Raw genomic sequence first — 14,775 nt, 5'->3', positions numbered from 1 at the left:
TCAAGGGGCTGGTTCGGGGAGGGTGGAACACAGTCTTGCTATATGCAGATAACCTGCTACTATATGTTTTGGACCAATTAGAAGAGATGAGAGAAATTGAGGATTCTGGGGGAATTTGGCCGGTTTTCAGGGTTGTAAATTGAACATGGGGAAAAGTGAGATGTTCGCAATCCAGGCAAGGGGGCAGGAGAGGCGACTGGGGGGGGCTGCCGTTTAGAGTGGTAGGGGGAAGCTTTTGGTACCTAGGCATCCAGGTGACACGGGAATGGGAATGGCTACATAAGTTAAATTTGACCTGTGTAGTAAACCAAATGAAGTAAGACTTCCGAAGGTGGGACATGCTCCCGCTATCATTGGCTTGGAGGGTACAGACAGTGAAAATGACGGTCCTCCCGAGATTCCTGTTTGTGTTTCAGTGTCTTCCCATCTTTATTCCACGGATCTTCTTTAAACGGGTTAACAAGGTGATCTCTGGCTTTGTGTGGGCGGATAAGACCCCGCGAATGTAAAAGGGGATGCTGCATCGTAGCCGGGGGGGGGGGGGGGGGGGCGGACTGGCGCTGCCAAACTTTAGTAATTATTATTGGGCGGCAAATATAGCCATGATTACGAAGTGGGTGGGGGTGGGTCGATGTGGGAGCGAGTAGAGGCGGCATCATGTAAGGCAGGAGTTTGGGGGCATTGGTAACGGCGCCTCTGCCATTTCCGTCGGCACGGTATTCCACCAGTCCCATGGTGGTGGCGGCCCTTTGAGTCTGGGGGTAATGGAGGAAACCTGTGGAAGCAGAGGGAGCATTGGTCTGGTCTCCAATCTGCAATAACCATCCGTTTACCCTGGGGAGGCTGGATGAAGGGTTTCGGAGATGGCAAAGAGCAGGGATCGAGAGAATGGGAGATCTGTTTATAGAGGGGAGCTTCCCCAGCCTGAGGGAGTTGGAGGAAAAATTTGAATTGACGGGTGGAAATGAGTTTAGGTACCTGCAGGTGCGAGATTTCCTATGCAGGCAGGTCTCAACCTTCCTGCTCTTACCACCAAGGGGGATACAGAACAGGGTAGTTTCCAGAATGTGGGTGAGAGAAGGGAGGGTTTTGGACATTTATAAAGAACTCATGGGGTCAGAGGAAATGCAGACCTAGGAGCTGAAACACAAATGGGAAGAGGAGTTAGGAGGAGAGATAGAGGATGGTCTCTGGGCGGATGCGTTGAGTAGACTCAATGCGTCCACAACATGTGCCAGGCTTAGCCTGATACAGTTTAAGGTCATTCACCGGGCACACATGACAGTGGCCCGGATGAGCAGGTTCTTTGGGGTAGAAGACAGGTACGCAAGGTGTGCGGAGGGACCAACGAACCATGTTTATATGTTCTGGGCATGCCTGAAGCTTAGGGGATTCTGGCAGGAGTTTGCAGATGTCATGTCCAAGGTGTTAAAAACAAGGGTGGCACCGAGTCCAAAGGTGGTGATTTTCAGACTGTCGGAAGATCCGGGAATCCAGGAGGAGAAAGAGGCAGACGTTCAAGCCTTTGCCTCCCTGGTAGCCCGGAGACGGATACTATTAGCTTGGAGGGACTCAAAGCCCCCAACGTCTGAGACCTGGCTTACTGACAAGGCTGGCTTTCTCTGTCTGGAGAAAATCAAGTTTGCTTTGAGAGGGTCCATGTCAGGGTTCGTCCGGAGGTGGGAGGTGGCAGCCGATCGTCGACTTCTTTGGGGAAAATTAACCGTCAGCAGAGGGTTGGGGGGGGGGGGGGGAGTTGGGGTTTAGTTTAGTTTAGATTAGTGTGTAAGAAAGGTGGGACCTGTGAGGGAGGAAGACTGCCTTTGCATTGTGTTTTTATTTGTATGTACATTGTTTCTTCTGTTGTTGTTATAAAACCATAAATACCTCAATAAAATGTTTATTTTTTAAAAAGTAATCTGGAATATTCTCCATTTTTATAACCTTTATTTCATGTTTTTTTTCTTCTGATGTACTTTAGGCTTCATCTGTGCTGCGAGTCTTCCTGGATTTGATGTTAGTAAGGGATCCTTTACAAAGGGCATCCGCACCGGAATTATTAAAGCATTCTTTCCTCAAGCTAGCCGGGCCCCCGTCTTGTATTGTGCCTCTTATGAGACAATACAGATATCGCTGAATGGAGAAGACCTCCGAGCACATCATTGAAATGAGAATTAAACGATAGCACCAGAAAATGTGAATGAAGACGATTGGAGGATATCACAGTGAAATCAGATTATGATCTTTCTTGAAACTGTTGGTCAAAGATACACAAAGCAAAATAAAGGAATATGTAACATGTGTTGTACTCCAGTTCCCTGAGCTGCTGGAGTGCCAATTCAGGTGCATAGTGCCGCAGTATAATCAATCAGGCGGTCGTGAGATGTATTTCTCATGACTTGGCTGGTGACTTCAAGCAGTACCCTCCGGAGCTTAGTTTCCTCGGGATGCCAATTTGTCTGTCTTTCAACATGTGCAGGGGATGGAATTGATATCAGGTTCTAAGGCTCAGACATTGTAATAGATTGCAACGCATTCAGGACTCTCCTGCAGGGTCTTGCTCAGTGAAATGTATGGAATTTGTATTTCTATGATAATGACTTTTATTTCTTTGGTAAGCACTTTTTCCACACTAGACGTGCAATGTATTTTGGATTGGATTTGTATCTTATCTACATTTTTTTCTCTCTGATAAACTAACAGTATTTTGTGGTGAAGTAACTGTTGTGATAACAATCAGTATTAAGAGAATATTTTCAGGGACATTAACAATACCTTTACATGGGTGGTGGTTTGTCACTTCGTAGGAGGAAATGCTTTCAGTTGCATACATTAATGAACTTGTTCCAAATTTATTTACTGAAACAATTTGTTTCTGACTTGCACTGCATTAACATTAAATAACTTGTTCATTTTGATACATTAACATAATTTGCTTGACCACATGTTACTTTATGATTTTTAAAAAATATTTTTGCTGCTGTCCACTCGTTGGTGAATGTTTATAACATTAAATTTAATGTGATGTTTGTTAAATGTGGTTGCATGTTTTAACAGTCATGCAAAGTTTGATGGAAACTTAGTAATCTATAGTGCTGCAATAGAGTGAAACCTGTGCACCTCTGCAGAGGAAATAAATGATGCTGGTTATTTATTAAAAAATTAATGCCATTGCTTTGTCTCAACATTCATAAAACACAATGAAATATCTAAGTTTGCACTTTACAACATGTATAACTATTCAATCAAATGATACCACCTAGGGTGCTGTAAGATTGTTGTGGTTATCTTTGTTCTAGTAATTTTGCCATTAACTAGAAAATTGGATGTACCATCAGGGAAGTAAACAATGAGGAATGGATGTTATGAATGTCTATGAAATCAAACTCGCACCAAGTTCCATTCATACATCATGCCTGCGCATGCTGACCTAGTTTTTGGTTAAACAACATTTCAAATCTAAATTTTGTATCCTTGCTTTCAAATCACTCCATGACTTTGCTCATCACCATCTCTGTAATATCGACGAAACTCACCCTACAACTCTCCAAGATCTCCTCTAATTCTGCTCTCTTGCACATCTCTGAATTTAATCACTCCATCGCTGGAGGCCATGCCTTCATCTGCCCAAGCCCTAAACTGCGGAAATCTCTCATTATGCCCCTCTAATTATAATAGCAAAATACTCCAGATGCTGGAGATCTAAAATAAATATAGAACTGGTAGGAGGAACTCAGCAGGTCTGGCAGCATCTGTGGAGAGAGAAACCGAGTTAATGTCTCGACTCCAATATAAGCGTTCATTGGGACTGAAGAGAGGTAGGATGGGATTTTATGTTGTTTAAAAAAAGTGGGATGGGGTAGATGGAGCAAAAGAGGGATAGGTTGGAAGATGGATGGAAATTAAATGACAACGGTGTCATGGAACAAAAGGGAATGGTAATGATACTACCTCTCCTTGCCACCCCACACACGTTTATTAACATCATTACCACTCGCTACATCTTTTATTCCATTACGTCCTTGTCATTTGGTTTTCCCTGCCCTTTACCTAGCCCTGACCTCTTTCCATCACCCCCTTGCCTTTATTGCAACAGCTTAAACTCCATCATATTCCTACCTCTCTTCAATTCCAAGGAAGCCATATTGGACTCGAAATGTAGACTCTGTTTCTCCCTACACCGATGTTGCCAGTCCTGTTGAGTTTTTCCGGCACTTTCTGTCTCAACCTCTCTACTTCTTTCCTCCTATAAAATGTTGCTTGACCAATCTACCATAATATTGCATTATGTGGTTCAGAGTCACATCTTACTTTATGATGCTCCTGTAAAATGCCTTTGCATGTGTACTACAACCAAGGCTCCATATAAAAACAATTTATTGTTGGAATTAAAAGTACAGTTGAACCAGATTAATCACAGCAAAGATTTAATAGGGCAATACTCATTATCGCATTTTATTCTGCCTGATTCTATTTTCTTTATGCCAAGAATTCCAATTTATGAAAACATTTCTTGATCAGTCCAATAGATACAATGATATTCTGCATTCATGAGCAAATATTAAGATAGGCCCTCATTGATTAACTAACTTGTCCTGCAGTCTTTGCACATACTCTCTGTCTGCGTGGGTCTCACACCGACAACCCAAAAGATGTGCAGGGTAGATGGATTGGCCAGGCTAAATTGCCCCTTGAAGAAAACTTTTCCTACAGTCGATAATAGCATTGAGGCAGGTAAATTGAGCCTTATAAAAAGCATTTCGGAGCCGATTAAGTACTTTTGAAGTGTGTTCACTGTTGTAACGTAGGAGACGGTCATGTTTTATTTTTCGGGGCAGCTGGTGGAATTTAAATTTAATTAAATAAACCTGGCATATAAAGCTAGTCTCAGTAATGCCGACTATCACCAATTGTTGTAAAAAAACAAACACCTGGTTCACTATTGTCCTTTAGGGAAGGAAAGTTGGCATCCTTATGTTGTGTGACTGTGCCCTCTGAAACAGCTCAACAAGCCGCTTAGTTCAAGAACAATTAGGGGATGGGCAGCAAATGCTGACCTCGCCAGTGACACCCACATCACATGAAAGAATAAAGAAAATAAATATCATGGTGCTCTGGCTGAACGGTATACCGTCTTCAGAGATGGGGCATGACTCTCGGTAGTCTTGTCCTTGACAGGCTGCTATCAAAGTGGTGAAGACACTCGACTAGATCCAGCAAGTAATGAACCTTAATCAAATGACTTGAGCTGTCTGTAAATGAAGGACAATATATGAACACTCCAGAATGATTTTACAAGTAAGCTTCATGTGGCTACATTTCAATCAAATGATGGGGTTTCACAGAATGCACGTGTCTAAAGTGCACTTGTGAGTAAATAAAACGGATGCACATGATAAATGGATGTAGCAAGGAATGTTAATAATGCAGAACAGTAATATCGGCCTCATCTTGCACAGCATTCTGCATGTGAGGATAAAACAGACTCTCAAAATCTTAACCTGCAATTTTGCTTTTCAGGTGGCTTAATACAATATTGGTGACACCCGTTTCTTTCTCGTGTTGTGATTGAACCATATTAGATTGTTGCCAGATAAAGAAAATGTGCCCCATAGAGTTTGCACTCTGACCTGTTCCTCCAATGTTGGTGCTGGGACCTGGCAACAAACAATTATGGCTGTTGAGCGCAGAATACGTGGAAAGAAAGTCAGTGCCTTGACTCTAAGATGTCAAACGCAGGAACTATCTATGGGTGATATTTATGGATGAGTTGTTAATAAAATGGGGCACGGGATTAAAATCACCACGCTTTGAGTACAGCGACTACCGACGCTCTCCCCTCCTCCTACTCCTCATCAGCAAAAAGTCATTATACATCCAGATATGTCAGTAAAAAACAATAATGGACTATTTGTACTTGTACTAACCTAAGGATACCTACCCCTCCAAAAATGTTATAAATGAAGAATATATACAGCTTTCCTCAGCGACAGAACAAAATAAACTGAGTACTCTACTCCAGGGCAGACGCAATGAAGAAAATGTTGAAGTCTCACAAAATGACAACTGGTTAGTACAGAAGCAATTTACTTTTCCCCCAGACTGCGTTCAGCTATGAATATGCAGGATACACAAGCTGCTAAGTTAATGGTCACATTATTTATTATTGGCCACTGATCGCAGTGGAATGGAGACTAAACCTTTTACCAAAAATTGCTTTGAATAATTTTCTTTTAGCGGCAAACAGTTGTTTTAAGAAATGTGCATTCATACAACACAATCATTCTCCCCGACAGCAGAATATGATAGGTGATGTAAATAATGTTCTTCACCTACGTTTTTAAAAATGATTTATCCTCATTATGAAAAATAGACATAACGCCTGTAAGACACATTCCAGTTGAATGTCTACCAAAATATCTCAATTACTAGAACACGGTTGATTTTGGTTTAGAATGAGAACAAGTGTTATGCACATTCAGTGCTGAACATATATTTCACATTGTTTCCTACTTGAAGCTGTAACTAATATAATTTCAAAAGGTTCGAGGTCTTGATGATAATATTGTCCTCGTTATATTCCTGTTTTGCTGACTCTTAACAGAAACTTTTAAATGCCTAGAAGAAAATGAACGTGCATCAATTTTAATTACAATTCTGGGTATAAACTAGCAAAGGAAAACTGTATCCATTTGATTTAATTTGAAGTATAAGTCCCATTAATGTAACAGCAAACTCAAAACAAAATTGAAAAGTTTGTACAACCAGTTTTATTGGTTAGCTTACTGATGGAATGGTATATTCCTTTAATTATATTGCAGAACAAAACATACCAATACATTTAAACCTATGGTTCATTTGACTTACTATTTAAATATGTATTTTTCTTCATCTAACAATCCGCCACAGTTCATATGAATTGTGCTGCGCCATCTGTTTAAATGTTCCTCCCGAATTTAAAACGAATGGACAGCAGCATTCCAGGCGACAGTAGCTTCATGACTGGGAGCTGGTAATCAGTCAAATCGCACTGACATCATGAAATGTCCTCCCTACACGTGTATAACTGAGTGAGTAACAGTGGGGAACCCTCATTGCTCAGCACACAGGACATGATAGACCTGAACTGGACTAGTTAAGCTCTGGAGGGAGGGAGGGGGTGAGAGGAAACACCGCAAAATTGGCAGCGAATTAATCACTTCCAATTTTAAAATCCCCTTGAATTCGACCAACTTTTTTTTTGCAATCTTTTGTTTCAAACCCCGGTAACGATAGCCTTGCATTCGTAAGATGGGAAGATCAGAGCGTTTCCAAATAACCCCAAATTGCAGTTACCGAGATTTAGCCCCTCCTCGGTCCTGATATGGGGAGAGTGGGTGGGGAGATTCTCCATTAACCAAATAAACAGGGAGAGCCGCTTATTAAATGGGAAACAAACATGGAATACTGCGGGTGCTGGAATTCTGAAAGAGTCTTGCTAACTCTGTTTCTCCGTCTCACTCCACAGCTGCTGCCGGGTCCGCTGAGTTTTGTCCACCACTTTCTATATTCATTCCAGGGCAGCCTATGAGCTGGGCTGTACACCTAGATAATAAACTAGGTGTGGACAGAAAGGAAACCATTGACGAGCAAGGCAGCAAGCCACATTCCAGATGGATCCTAACGCATATTAGAGATTATCTGCATATTCCCCGAAGGTATAGATTTAACATATATATATACCGATTTGTAAGATGCATTTGTGCAGGATCCCCTTACTCCCCCACCAGCCCCCAAAAGAATCGGTAAGTGTAAAACTTACCTCTCTGTACCTCCTCACAATATGACCTTGTTTTCCTGAACACTGGAAGGGTGTCACCAAGACTTTCTGACATGTTTGACCACACAAGCACCGGGTGTGAGTCCCTGTTTGAAATGCTGAACCTTTCCAGCCGCCACTTGTCCGGAGCGGAGGGAATTCGCGACCATTCCCGAGTAGTAGATGATCCGTGTTCAACCCGGCAGCGACCTCCGTGAAGCGGCGTTCAGCCTGAGCCCCGGACCCGCGCTCAAGTTCCCCAATGTACAATATGTTCGCCCAAACTTAAAAACAAGAACGCGAAGCAAGCTATCTCCCAGGCTGCAGAATAAAACAATTCTGAATGAATCCAGAGATTAAACCCCAAGACACCAGTTTAAAAAAAACATGATTTCGATTTATTTCATGAGCTAAACTCGCATTCCGGACCATGAGCTGAACAATTTTGCATCCCCCCCCCCCCCCCTCCCCGGATTGAATGGCCTGAAACAGCGATGACAATATGTACATTTCACTGATGATCCGAGCTTGCCCTGACTACAGTATATCAGCAAAAAGCATGTGAAGGAACCGAATTCAATTGGACCTTCTGATTAATGGCAGTTTCGAAATAATTGCAGCAATGTAACTTTCCAACAAGTAATGCCTATACACTGACATCGAATTCGTAAACTTGCAATCGTTTTAAATGGTGCTTTGATCTAATGTGACGGTATTGGTGAGGAGGATGCCTTTGCAGCCTCCGCGGATACCATTCTTAACTTCAATCAAACCGAGAGCTTTAAACTATGTACAGCAATACACCGGGGCCGTTTGTATTTACACAGTCCTGCATTGTACACAGGGTTCTCCGGGTGAATGGGTGACAATTGGCTGTTGTGGGTGGAATGGGAAGCTGCAGCAGGTTTGCTTGTGCTATCTGGCTGTGAGATTCCGCCTCCTCCTCGCTGTCTTCGATTACATGTGTTTGTACTCGGACCTGTCTCTGGGTAGCTGCACTTGGCTGCTGGCGGTGAGTTTGTGGTGGATGTGGTACACGGACAGGATCACGACAATGAGGAGTCCCAGGGTCAGTCCCAGAATCAGGGGCAGAGTCTCCTCTAACTGCTCCTGCTCGTCCACGACACACTTCGAGGCTGAGGGAGAAAATACAGGCAACAAGAAATAAACATCTGGAAATGCAAACATCTGCCGGCATCTGTGTTCGACTTTTAACCTATATAAATATAGATATACTTTAAAAACAATTAGAGACTTGGGTCAGGTATATTTTGGGAGCTAATTCTAAATATAAATGCACCATATGCTTCATCACAAAGTTATCCACATTCGAATCTTTCCAACGCCCCAAGTCACAATTGAAGACGAGCGAAGGTCAGTGTGGGCGAGTCCCGCTCTTACCTTCGCTAAATATGAAGTCGCGCTTGATGCCGAACGGCTGGATGTGGATCTGAGACAGGATGATGGTCACCACTTTCTGGTGGTCACTGGAGATGAGGGAGATGGTTTCCTGAGCCTCGCATTTGAACGACCTGCCCGCCGGGGTGACAAAGAGAGACAGACGGCGAGATGTGGCAGTGTGCCTGCCGCCTGCAGAAAGAAATCCTCGTTCATCCGGGGGCAATTTCCAAGCGACACACCTCCCCCACCAAAGAAAAAACCCTCTTGCAACAGAGAGAACACCATTTAAAATAGACTGAACGCTATAAATATCTCCAAACACAAGACAGGTTACAGGGGTAAATGTTTGCGAGGGCAATATTTTGTGAATATTCTAAGGTACATTTCATGGTTAAAAACCATCTTAAATGTGGAAAAGTGCTCATTCCATGTACAATATGTTGTCAGCGTGATTTAAGCCTAACCTTTCATTCCTAGCCGGTCTCTGCAGTAGTTTATGTCTAATCGAGAATGTGAGATAGTCAACAGAAATTTTGGACGGCCCGAAATGTGCACCGTTTGGTGTATTTTTTCTACTCAATTTTTTAAAATCGTACTATCCACACATTCCTGATGTGATGGTTCTGGGAATGTGTTACTGAGTTCAGTTGGCCCTTTCCACAAATCTGCTCAGTCACGGTGGGTGATCAGGGGCCAGGCACATATTAAAGATAATCCAAGAATGGCCCCAGCTTCTCAATGAAACCTGCTCGTGGTGCAGTTGAAGCAATGATATTTAATTGTCTGTTGGGAATCTCGAAGCAGTAACTTCAACCGCATTCCCAAATCCCTAACGAAGTGGGGGTGATTGTGACATCTTGAAAGCAAGGGGCGAGAATTGTGGTTTAACACCGCGTTCAGAGAGGGAACCTTATTAACCGGACTCACTGCTCGCCGCGTCCTTGAAGTGACCGGGATCAGATAGGTCGTAAACGAATTGAAGCTTGTTAATTTTCCAGGAATGGTCTTGCCTTGTTGACATGTTGCGCGTCTCCTGTAAGAAGTCCAAAGATGTCCTATCACAAGACGACAATGCACCAGATTGTATCAAATACCTATTTTACAGATCTCGAATCAAACCCCTTAATAACACTCACAGCCCTGGCCACATTGACAGGCGCTCCGTCCGTCCTTAACCTGGACCTTTCTGGATTTGCAAAGTTATTTGCCACTGCAACTCGCTTGTTTAGGCTCCTGGAGAGATGATTGGTCGACCGGGAATGGGGGGAAAAAACGGAGTCCTGCGGGATCCTGAAAATACAAGAAATGCTGGGAACACACCGTGGGTCTGGCAGCTTTTGTGGCGACAGGATTATCCAGGTCTGTGACCTTTCATCAGGGAACTGGGAGCAGGTCATCGCCTTTGAACTGGGCACAGTCCCCACCCAACATTGAGTTTAACCATTTCAGAGTGGAAACTCTGTCACTCCCCTCCCCATGCTTTCATTTTCTTTCCAATGTTTTGCGATTAGTTGTGTGGGGGGAGGGGGGGATTGTCTATCTCCATTTCCCTTTCTGACCCTCGGAGATTAAACCCTCCAATCTCTGCAGCCAACCCCGCCCTCTCACAGGACCTTCCTTTGGTCCGTGTGCCACACAGCCCTGGCTCTAACCTCTGACACCTCCACTTTCCCAGTCCTGATGAAGGGCCACTGACTTGCTTTCCCTCTCCCTCAATCTCTCCACACACGCTGCCAGCATTTGTTCTGCCTTTTTACTCTGCTGGTCCTCAGGATTCGGGCATCTTCACTCGCCGGATTCTGCCCAAGAGGCAGCTTGGCGGAGTGAGCGTCTCTCTGGGCACTTTTACTTCCAGTGGTGGAGGAGAGTCAATTTACCTTCACAAAAAAGAGCGTGAAGCTGTAAGCACTGTCCAGCCAGGAAATCTGCAATTCCGACTCATTGTTCCCACATTTTCCCATCACCTCTGCTCCACGTGGAATCGAAACACCGGCTTGTTCTGTAATCAGCTAAAGGCCACACAAGGTCAAACGTGGAGTCAAACGTGTGTCAAATGAGAAATTGAAAGGTGAAATGAACAAGGCCAGTGAAATCAGTGAAAGATACAATGCGCGAATATCTTAAGAGCAATTTAACACAATTAGTTTCTTTGGAACACAAGGGGGGGGGGTTGTTAGTCTGCTAATTTCAATTAGGACGTTGTCGAATGTGTGTGGTGTGTGTGTTGTATGCTTTGGTGTGTGTATGTTGTATGTTGGGTGTGTGTTGTATGCTCTGTGGTGTGTGTGGTATGTTGTGAGTGTTGTGTATGTTTTATGTGTGTTATATGTTGTGTGTGCGGGGTGTGTGATGTATGCTTTGTCTGAGTGCTGTATGTTGTGTGTGTGTTGTGTGTGGTATGTTGTATGTGTGGTATGTTGTGCATATGTTGCATGTTTTGTGTGTGTTGTATGTTGTGTGTGGCGTGTATGGTGTATGTTGTGTATTTGTTGCATGCTGTGTGTGTGCCGTGTGTGTTGTGTATGAGGTTCTTTGCATGTTTGTTCTGTTTGTTTTATGTTGTGTGTGTGGTGTGTGTTGTATGTTGTGTGTGGTGTGTGTTGTATGTAGTGCATGTGTGTGTGGTGTGTTGTATGTTATGTGTGTTGTTATGGTGTGTGTGTTATATGGCGTGTGTGTGTTGTATGGTGTGTGTTGTATACTGTGCATTTTGTATGGTGTGTGTTGTATGGTGTATGTTGTATGGTGTGTGTGTTATATGGCGCGTGTGTTGTATGGTGTGCATTGTATGGTGTGTGTTGTATGGCTTATATGTTGTATGATGTGTGTGTTGTGTGGCATGTGTTGTATGGTGTGTGTTGTATGCTGTGTGTTGTATGGTGTGTGTTGTATGTTGTGTGGTGTATGGTGTGTGCTGTATGTTGTGTGTTGCATGGTGTGTGTGTTGTATGCTGTGTGTGTGTTGTATGCTGTGTGTGTGTTGTATGGTGTGTGGGTGTTGTATGGTGTGTGTGTGTTGTATGGTGTGTGTGTTGTATGCTGTGTGTGTGTTGTATGTGGTGTGTGTGTTGTATGGTGTGTGTGTTGTATGGTGTGTGTGTGTTGTATGGTGTGTGTGTTGTATGGTGTGTGTGTTGTATGGTGTGTGTGTGTTGTATGGTGTATGTGTGTTTTATGGTGTGTGTGTTGTATGTTGTGTGTATGTGTTGTATGTTGTGTGTGTGTGTTGTATGTTGTGTGTATGTGCTGTATGGTATGTATTGTATGTTGTGTGTATGTGTTGTATAGTGTTTCCACATACATCCACATAGTTACTGGCCCGTGCATCGTAGGCGACACTGAATTTCGCTGCAAACTCCGCCATCAGGCACGTCGTCCCGTTTTCCCGAACCACAAAAATATCTTTATAGGGATCGGTCGAAAGCCCGGAAAGATTCTCAGTCTCCAGTTCCGCAGCGGCCCCCGGAAGGACATCTGTGAAAAAGTGACAAGATGTCTCACATTTCCACCAAGCACAAAAAGCTCCATGAACATTGTTTTTCCCGAGACACACACAATATTTAAACACGACTCGTTCCGTAACGATTTATTGACTGGTCTGTGAAGCCAATGATTCGTTGTTAGAAAATGTAAGGAAATGGTTGCAGCCTTTGCATCTTTCAAATGGGAGATTAGCAGGAGGGAAAGTCAAACATGTTCAGCCCGAATGATGCCAGTGAAACGGAGGAGGGCAGGGGGCTGCTGTACTTCAATGTCCCGGCCAGGCGCAGCTAACAACCCTGCCAAGCTGACCGACTCGCATTAACGTCCCACACACATTTCCCGCAAGCAGCCTCTGACATCCCTCTTCTTACTTTACAAATAAAATTGTGCCGTCTGCTTTTACCTCAATCCGGATTCAGAAGTACCCGGGGACGCCATTGGGGTCTCCCCTCTGAAGACTGCAGTACTTTCTCCAAATGCAATTAATGGCGATAAATCGGTTCACTTACTGAGCAGGATAAGACACCCTTCCCCTCAATGAGATCCGATACTTTCTCTGTCTCAGTCTGTTCACAATGGGAACGTTTAACGTGAACCCAGCGGGAAAAAAATCTTTCAGTTCTCCAAGGGTTAATATGTGTAAAACTGCGGATAATGCTTAGCTGGTCGGTTTTGATACCTTTATACATGTTCTTAACACATTCCAAGCCTGTGACATAACCTTAAAATAGATTTGCCTTGATTGAGTCCACAGACCCCCCCCCCCCCCCCCCCATACATTATGTTTGTGTAAAATGTCCAATCTCTCGGTGCCCGTGCAGTATCACTGCCTTTTCCAGTATGTACTCACTGAGAATGAAGGCTAGTATGTGCAGTGCTGCTGGGCTGAAGTGATGGTGGCTCCTGCTCGTTTCCATGCTGGACTGCAGCTCGGACATCTGCACTGCTGAGTAAGCGCTGAGTGTCCTCCTATCCCGGAGCCAGCGGCTCACTCTGATACCTGCCCAGGAATGAAGTGGCTGAACCTCAAGTCAGGCGATATCCCTCTGCCGGATTTGGGGCTTTGTGCTGCCTCCGCGAGGAGATGGCTGTCGAATGGATTTTGAAATACGCAGAGCGGTGCTGAGGAATCCCAGAGTGGATTCTTTGGTGCAGTGTGACTATCAGAGAGCAGCGCCCCGGCACTGTGGCAGAGGCTTTCCTGGAAGCGTTGAGGACTCAGGGCTCTGTGGTGGAGCTGTGCTCTGTGGCGGAGCTGTGCTCTGTGATGGAGCTGAGCTCTGTGGCGGAGCTGTGCTCTGTGATGGAGCTGAGCTCTGTGGCGGAGCTGTGCTCTGTGATGGAGCTGAGCTCTGTGATGGAGCTGAGCTCTGTGGTGGAGCTGTGCTCTGTGGCGGAGCTGTGCTCTGTGATGGTGCTGAGCTCTGTGATGGAGCTGTGCCCTGTGATAGAGCTGTGCTCTATGATGGAGCTGAGCTCTGTGGTGGAGCTGTGCTTTGTGGCGGAGATGTGCTCTGCGATGGAGCTGAGCTCTGTGATGGAGCTGTGCCCTGTGATAGAGCTGTGCTCTGTGATAGAGCTGTGCTCTCTGATAGAGCTGTGCTCTGTGATGGAGCTGTTCTCTGTGATGTAGCTGTTCTCTGTGGTGGAGCTGTGCTCTGTGATGGAGCTGTGCTCTGTATTGGCGCTGTGCTCAGGGCTCTGTGGTGGAGCTGTGCTCTGTGGTGGAGCTGTGCTCATGACTCTGTGGTAGAGCTGAGTTCTGTGGTCAGAGCTCTGTTCCGGGCTCTGTGGCGGAGCTATGCTGTGGGCTCAGTGGCTGAGCTATGCTATGGGCTCTGGTGTAGCTGTGCTCAGGGTTTTGTAGTGTAGCTTTGCTCTGCGATGGAGCTGTGCTCTGTGGTGGAGCTGTGCTCAGGGCTCTGTGATGGAGCTGTGCTTTGTGGTGGACCGATGCTCAGGGCTCTGTGGTGGAGGTGTGCTCTGTGGTGATGCTGCGCTCAGGGCTCTGTGGTGGAGCTGTGTTCTGTGATAGAGCTGTGCTCTGTGGTGGAGCTGTGCTTGGGACTCTGTGATGGAGCTTTGCTCTGTAT

The 14,775-nt window shown here is 44.8% G+C and overlaps 2 protein-coding genes across 14 annotated transcripts in view; one reads left to right on the top strand and one right to left on the bottom strand.

Annotated features, from left to right (window-relative positions):
* pak5 (p21 protein (Cdc42/Rac)-activated kinase 5) overlaps nucleotides 1–3,173 on the top strand; it is a 458,196-nt gene extending 455,023 nt beyond the window's left edge. For all 13 annotated transcript variants that reach the window (XM_072506274.1, XM_072506265.1, XM_072506242.1 and 10 more), the window contains one exon: nucleotides 1,982–3,173. In XM_072506274.1, coding sequence (XP_072362375.1) covers nucleotides 1,982–2,137 — 156 coding nt within the window. In that variant the 3' untranslated portion in view covers nucleotides 2,138–3,173. The remainder of the gene's footprint in view (nucleotides 1–1,981) is intronic.
* A 3,578-nt stretch (nucleotides 3,174–6,751) lies between these two features.
* On the bottom strand, nucleotides 6,752–13,864 carry lamp5 (lysosomal associated membrane protein family member 5). The gene is made up of 6 exons (XM_072506233.1): nucleotides 13,533–13,864; nucleotides 12,501–12,673; nucleotides 11,077–11,208; nucleotides 10,127–10,232; nucleotides 9,200–9,388; nucleotides 6,752–8,934 (listed from the first exon to the last, which is right to left on the bottom strand). The coding sequence occupies exons 1-6, from the start codon at nucleotides 13,618–13,620 to the stop codon at nucleotides 8,756–8,758; spliced, it is 867 nt and encodes a 288-aa protein (XP_072362334.1). The 5' UTR covers nucleotides 13,621–13,864; the 3' UTR covers nucleotides 6,752–8,755.
* Between the last annotated feature and the right edge of the window lie 911 nt (nucleotides 13,865–14,775).

Source organism: Scyliorhinus torazame, chromosome 1, assembly GCF_047496885.1.
Source record: "Scyliorhinus torazame isolate Kashiwa2021f chromosome 1, sScyTor2.1, whole genome shotgun sequence".
NCBI classification, from domain to species: Eukaryota; Metazoa; Chordata; class Chondrichthyes; order Carcharhiniformes; family Scyliorhinidae; genus Scyliorhinus; species Scyliorhinus torazame.
The sequence above is the reverse complement of the archived record's forward strand: the minus strand, read 5'-3'. Positions and strand labels throughout refer to the sequence as shown.

Excerpts from the sequence above, each read along its gene's own strand:
- lamp5 (XM_072506233.1), bottom strand. The coding sequence starts at position 13,620 with ATGTCCGAGCTGCAGTCCAGCATGGAAACGAGCAGGAGCCACCATCAC. Across the intron at positions 12,674-13,532 it reads CATACTAGCCTTCATTCTCA|ATGTCCTTCCGGGGGCCGCT; the intron begins GTGAGTACATAC and ends ACTTTTTCACAG. Across the intron at positions 10,233-11,076 it reads TCACGCTCTTTTTTGTGAAG|GAGACGCGCAACATGTCAAC; the intron begins GTAAATTGACTC and ends GACTTCTTACAG.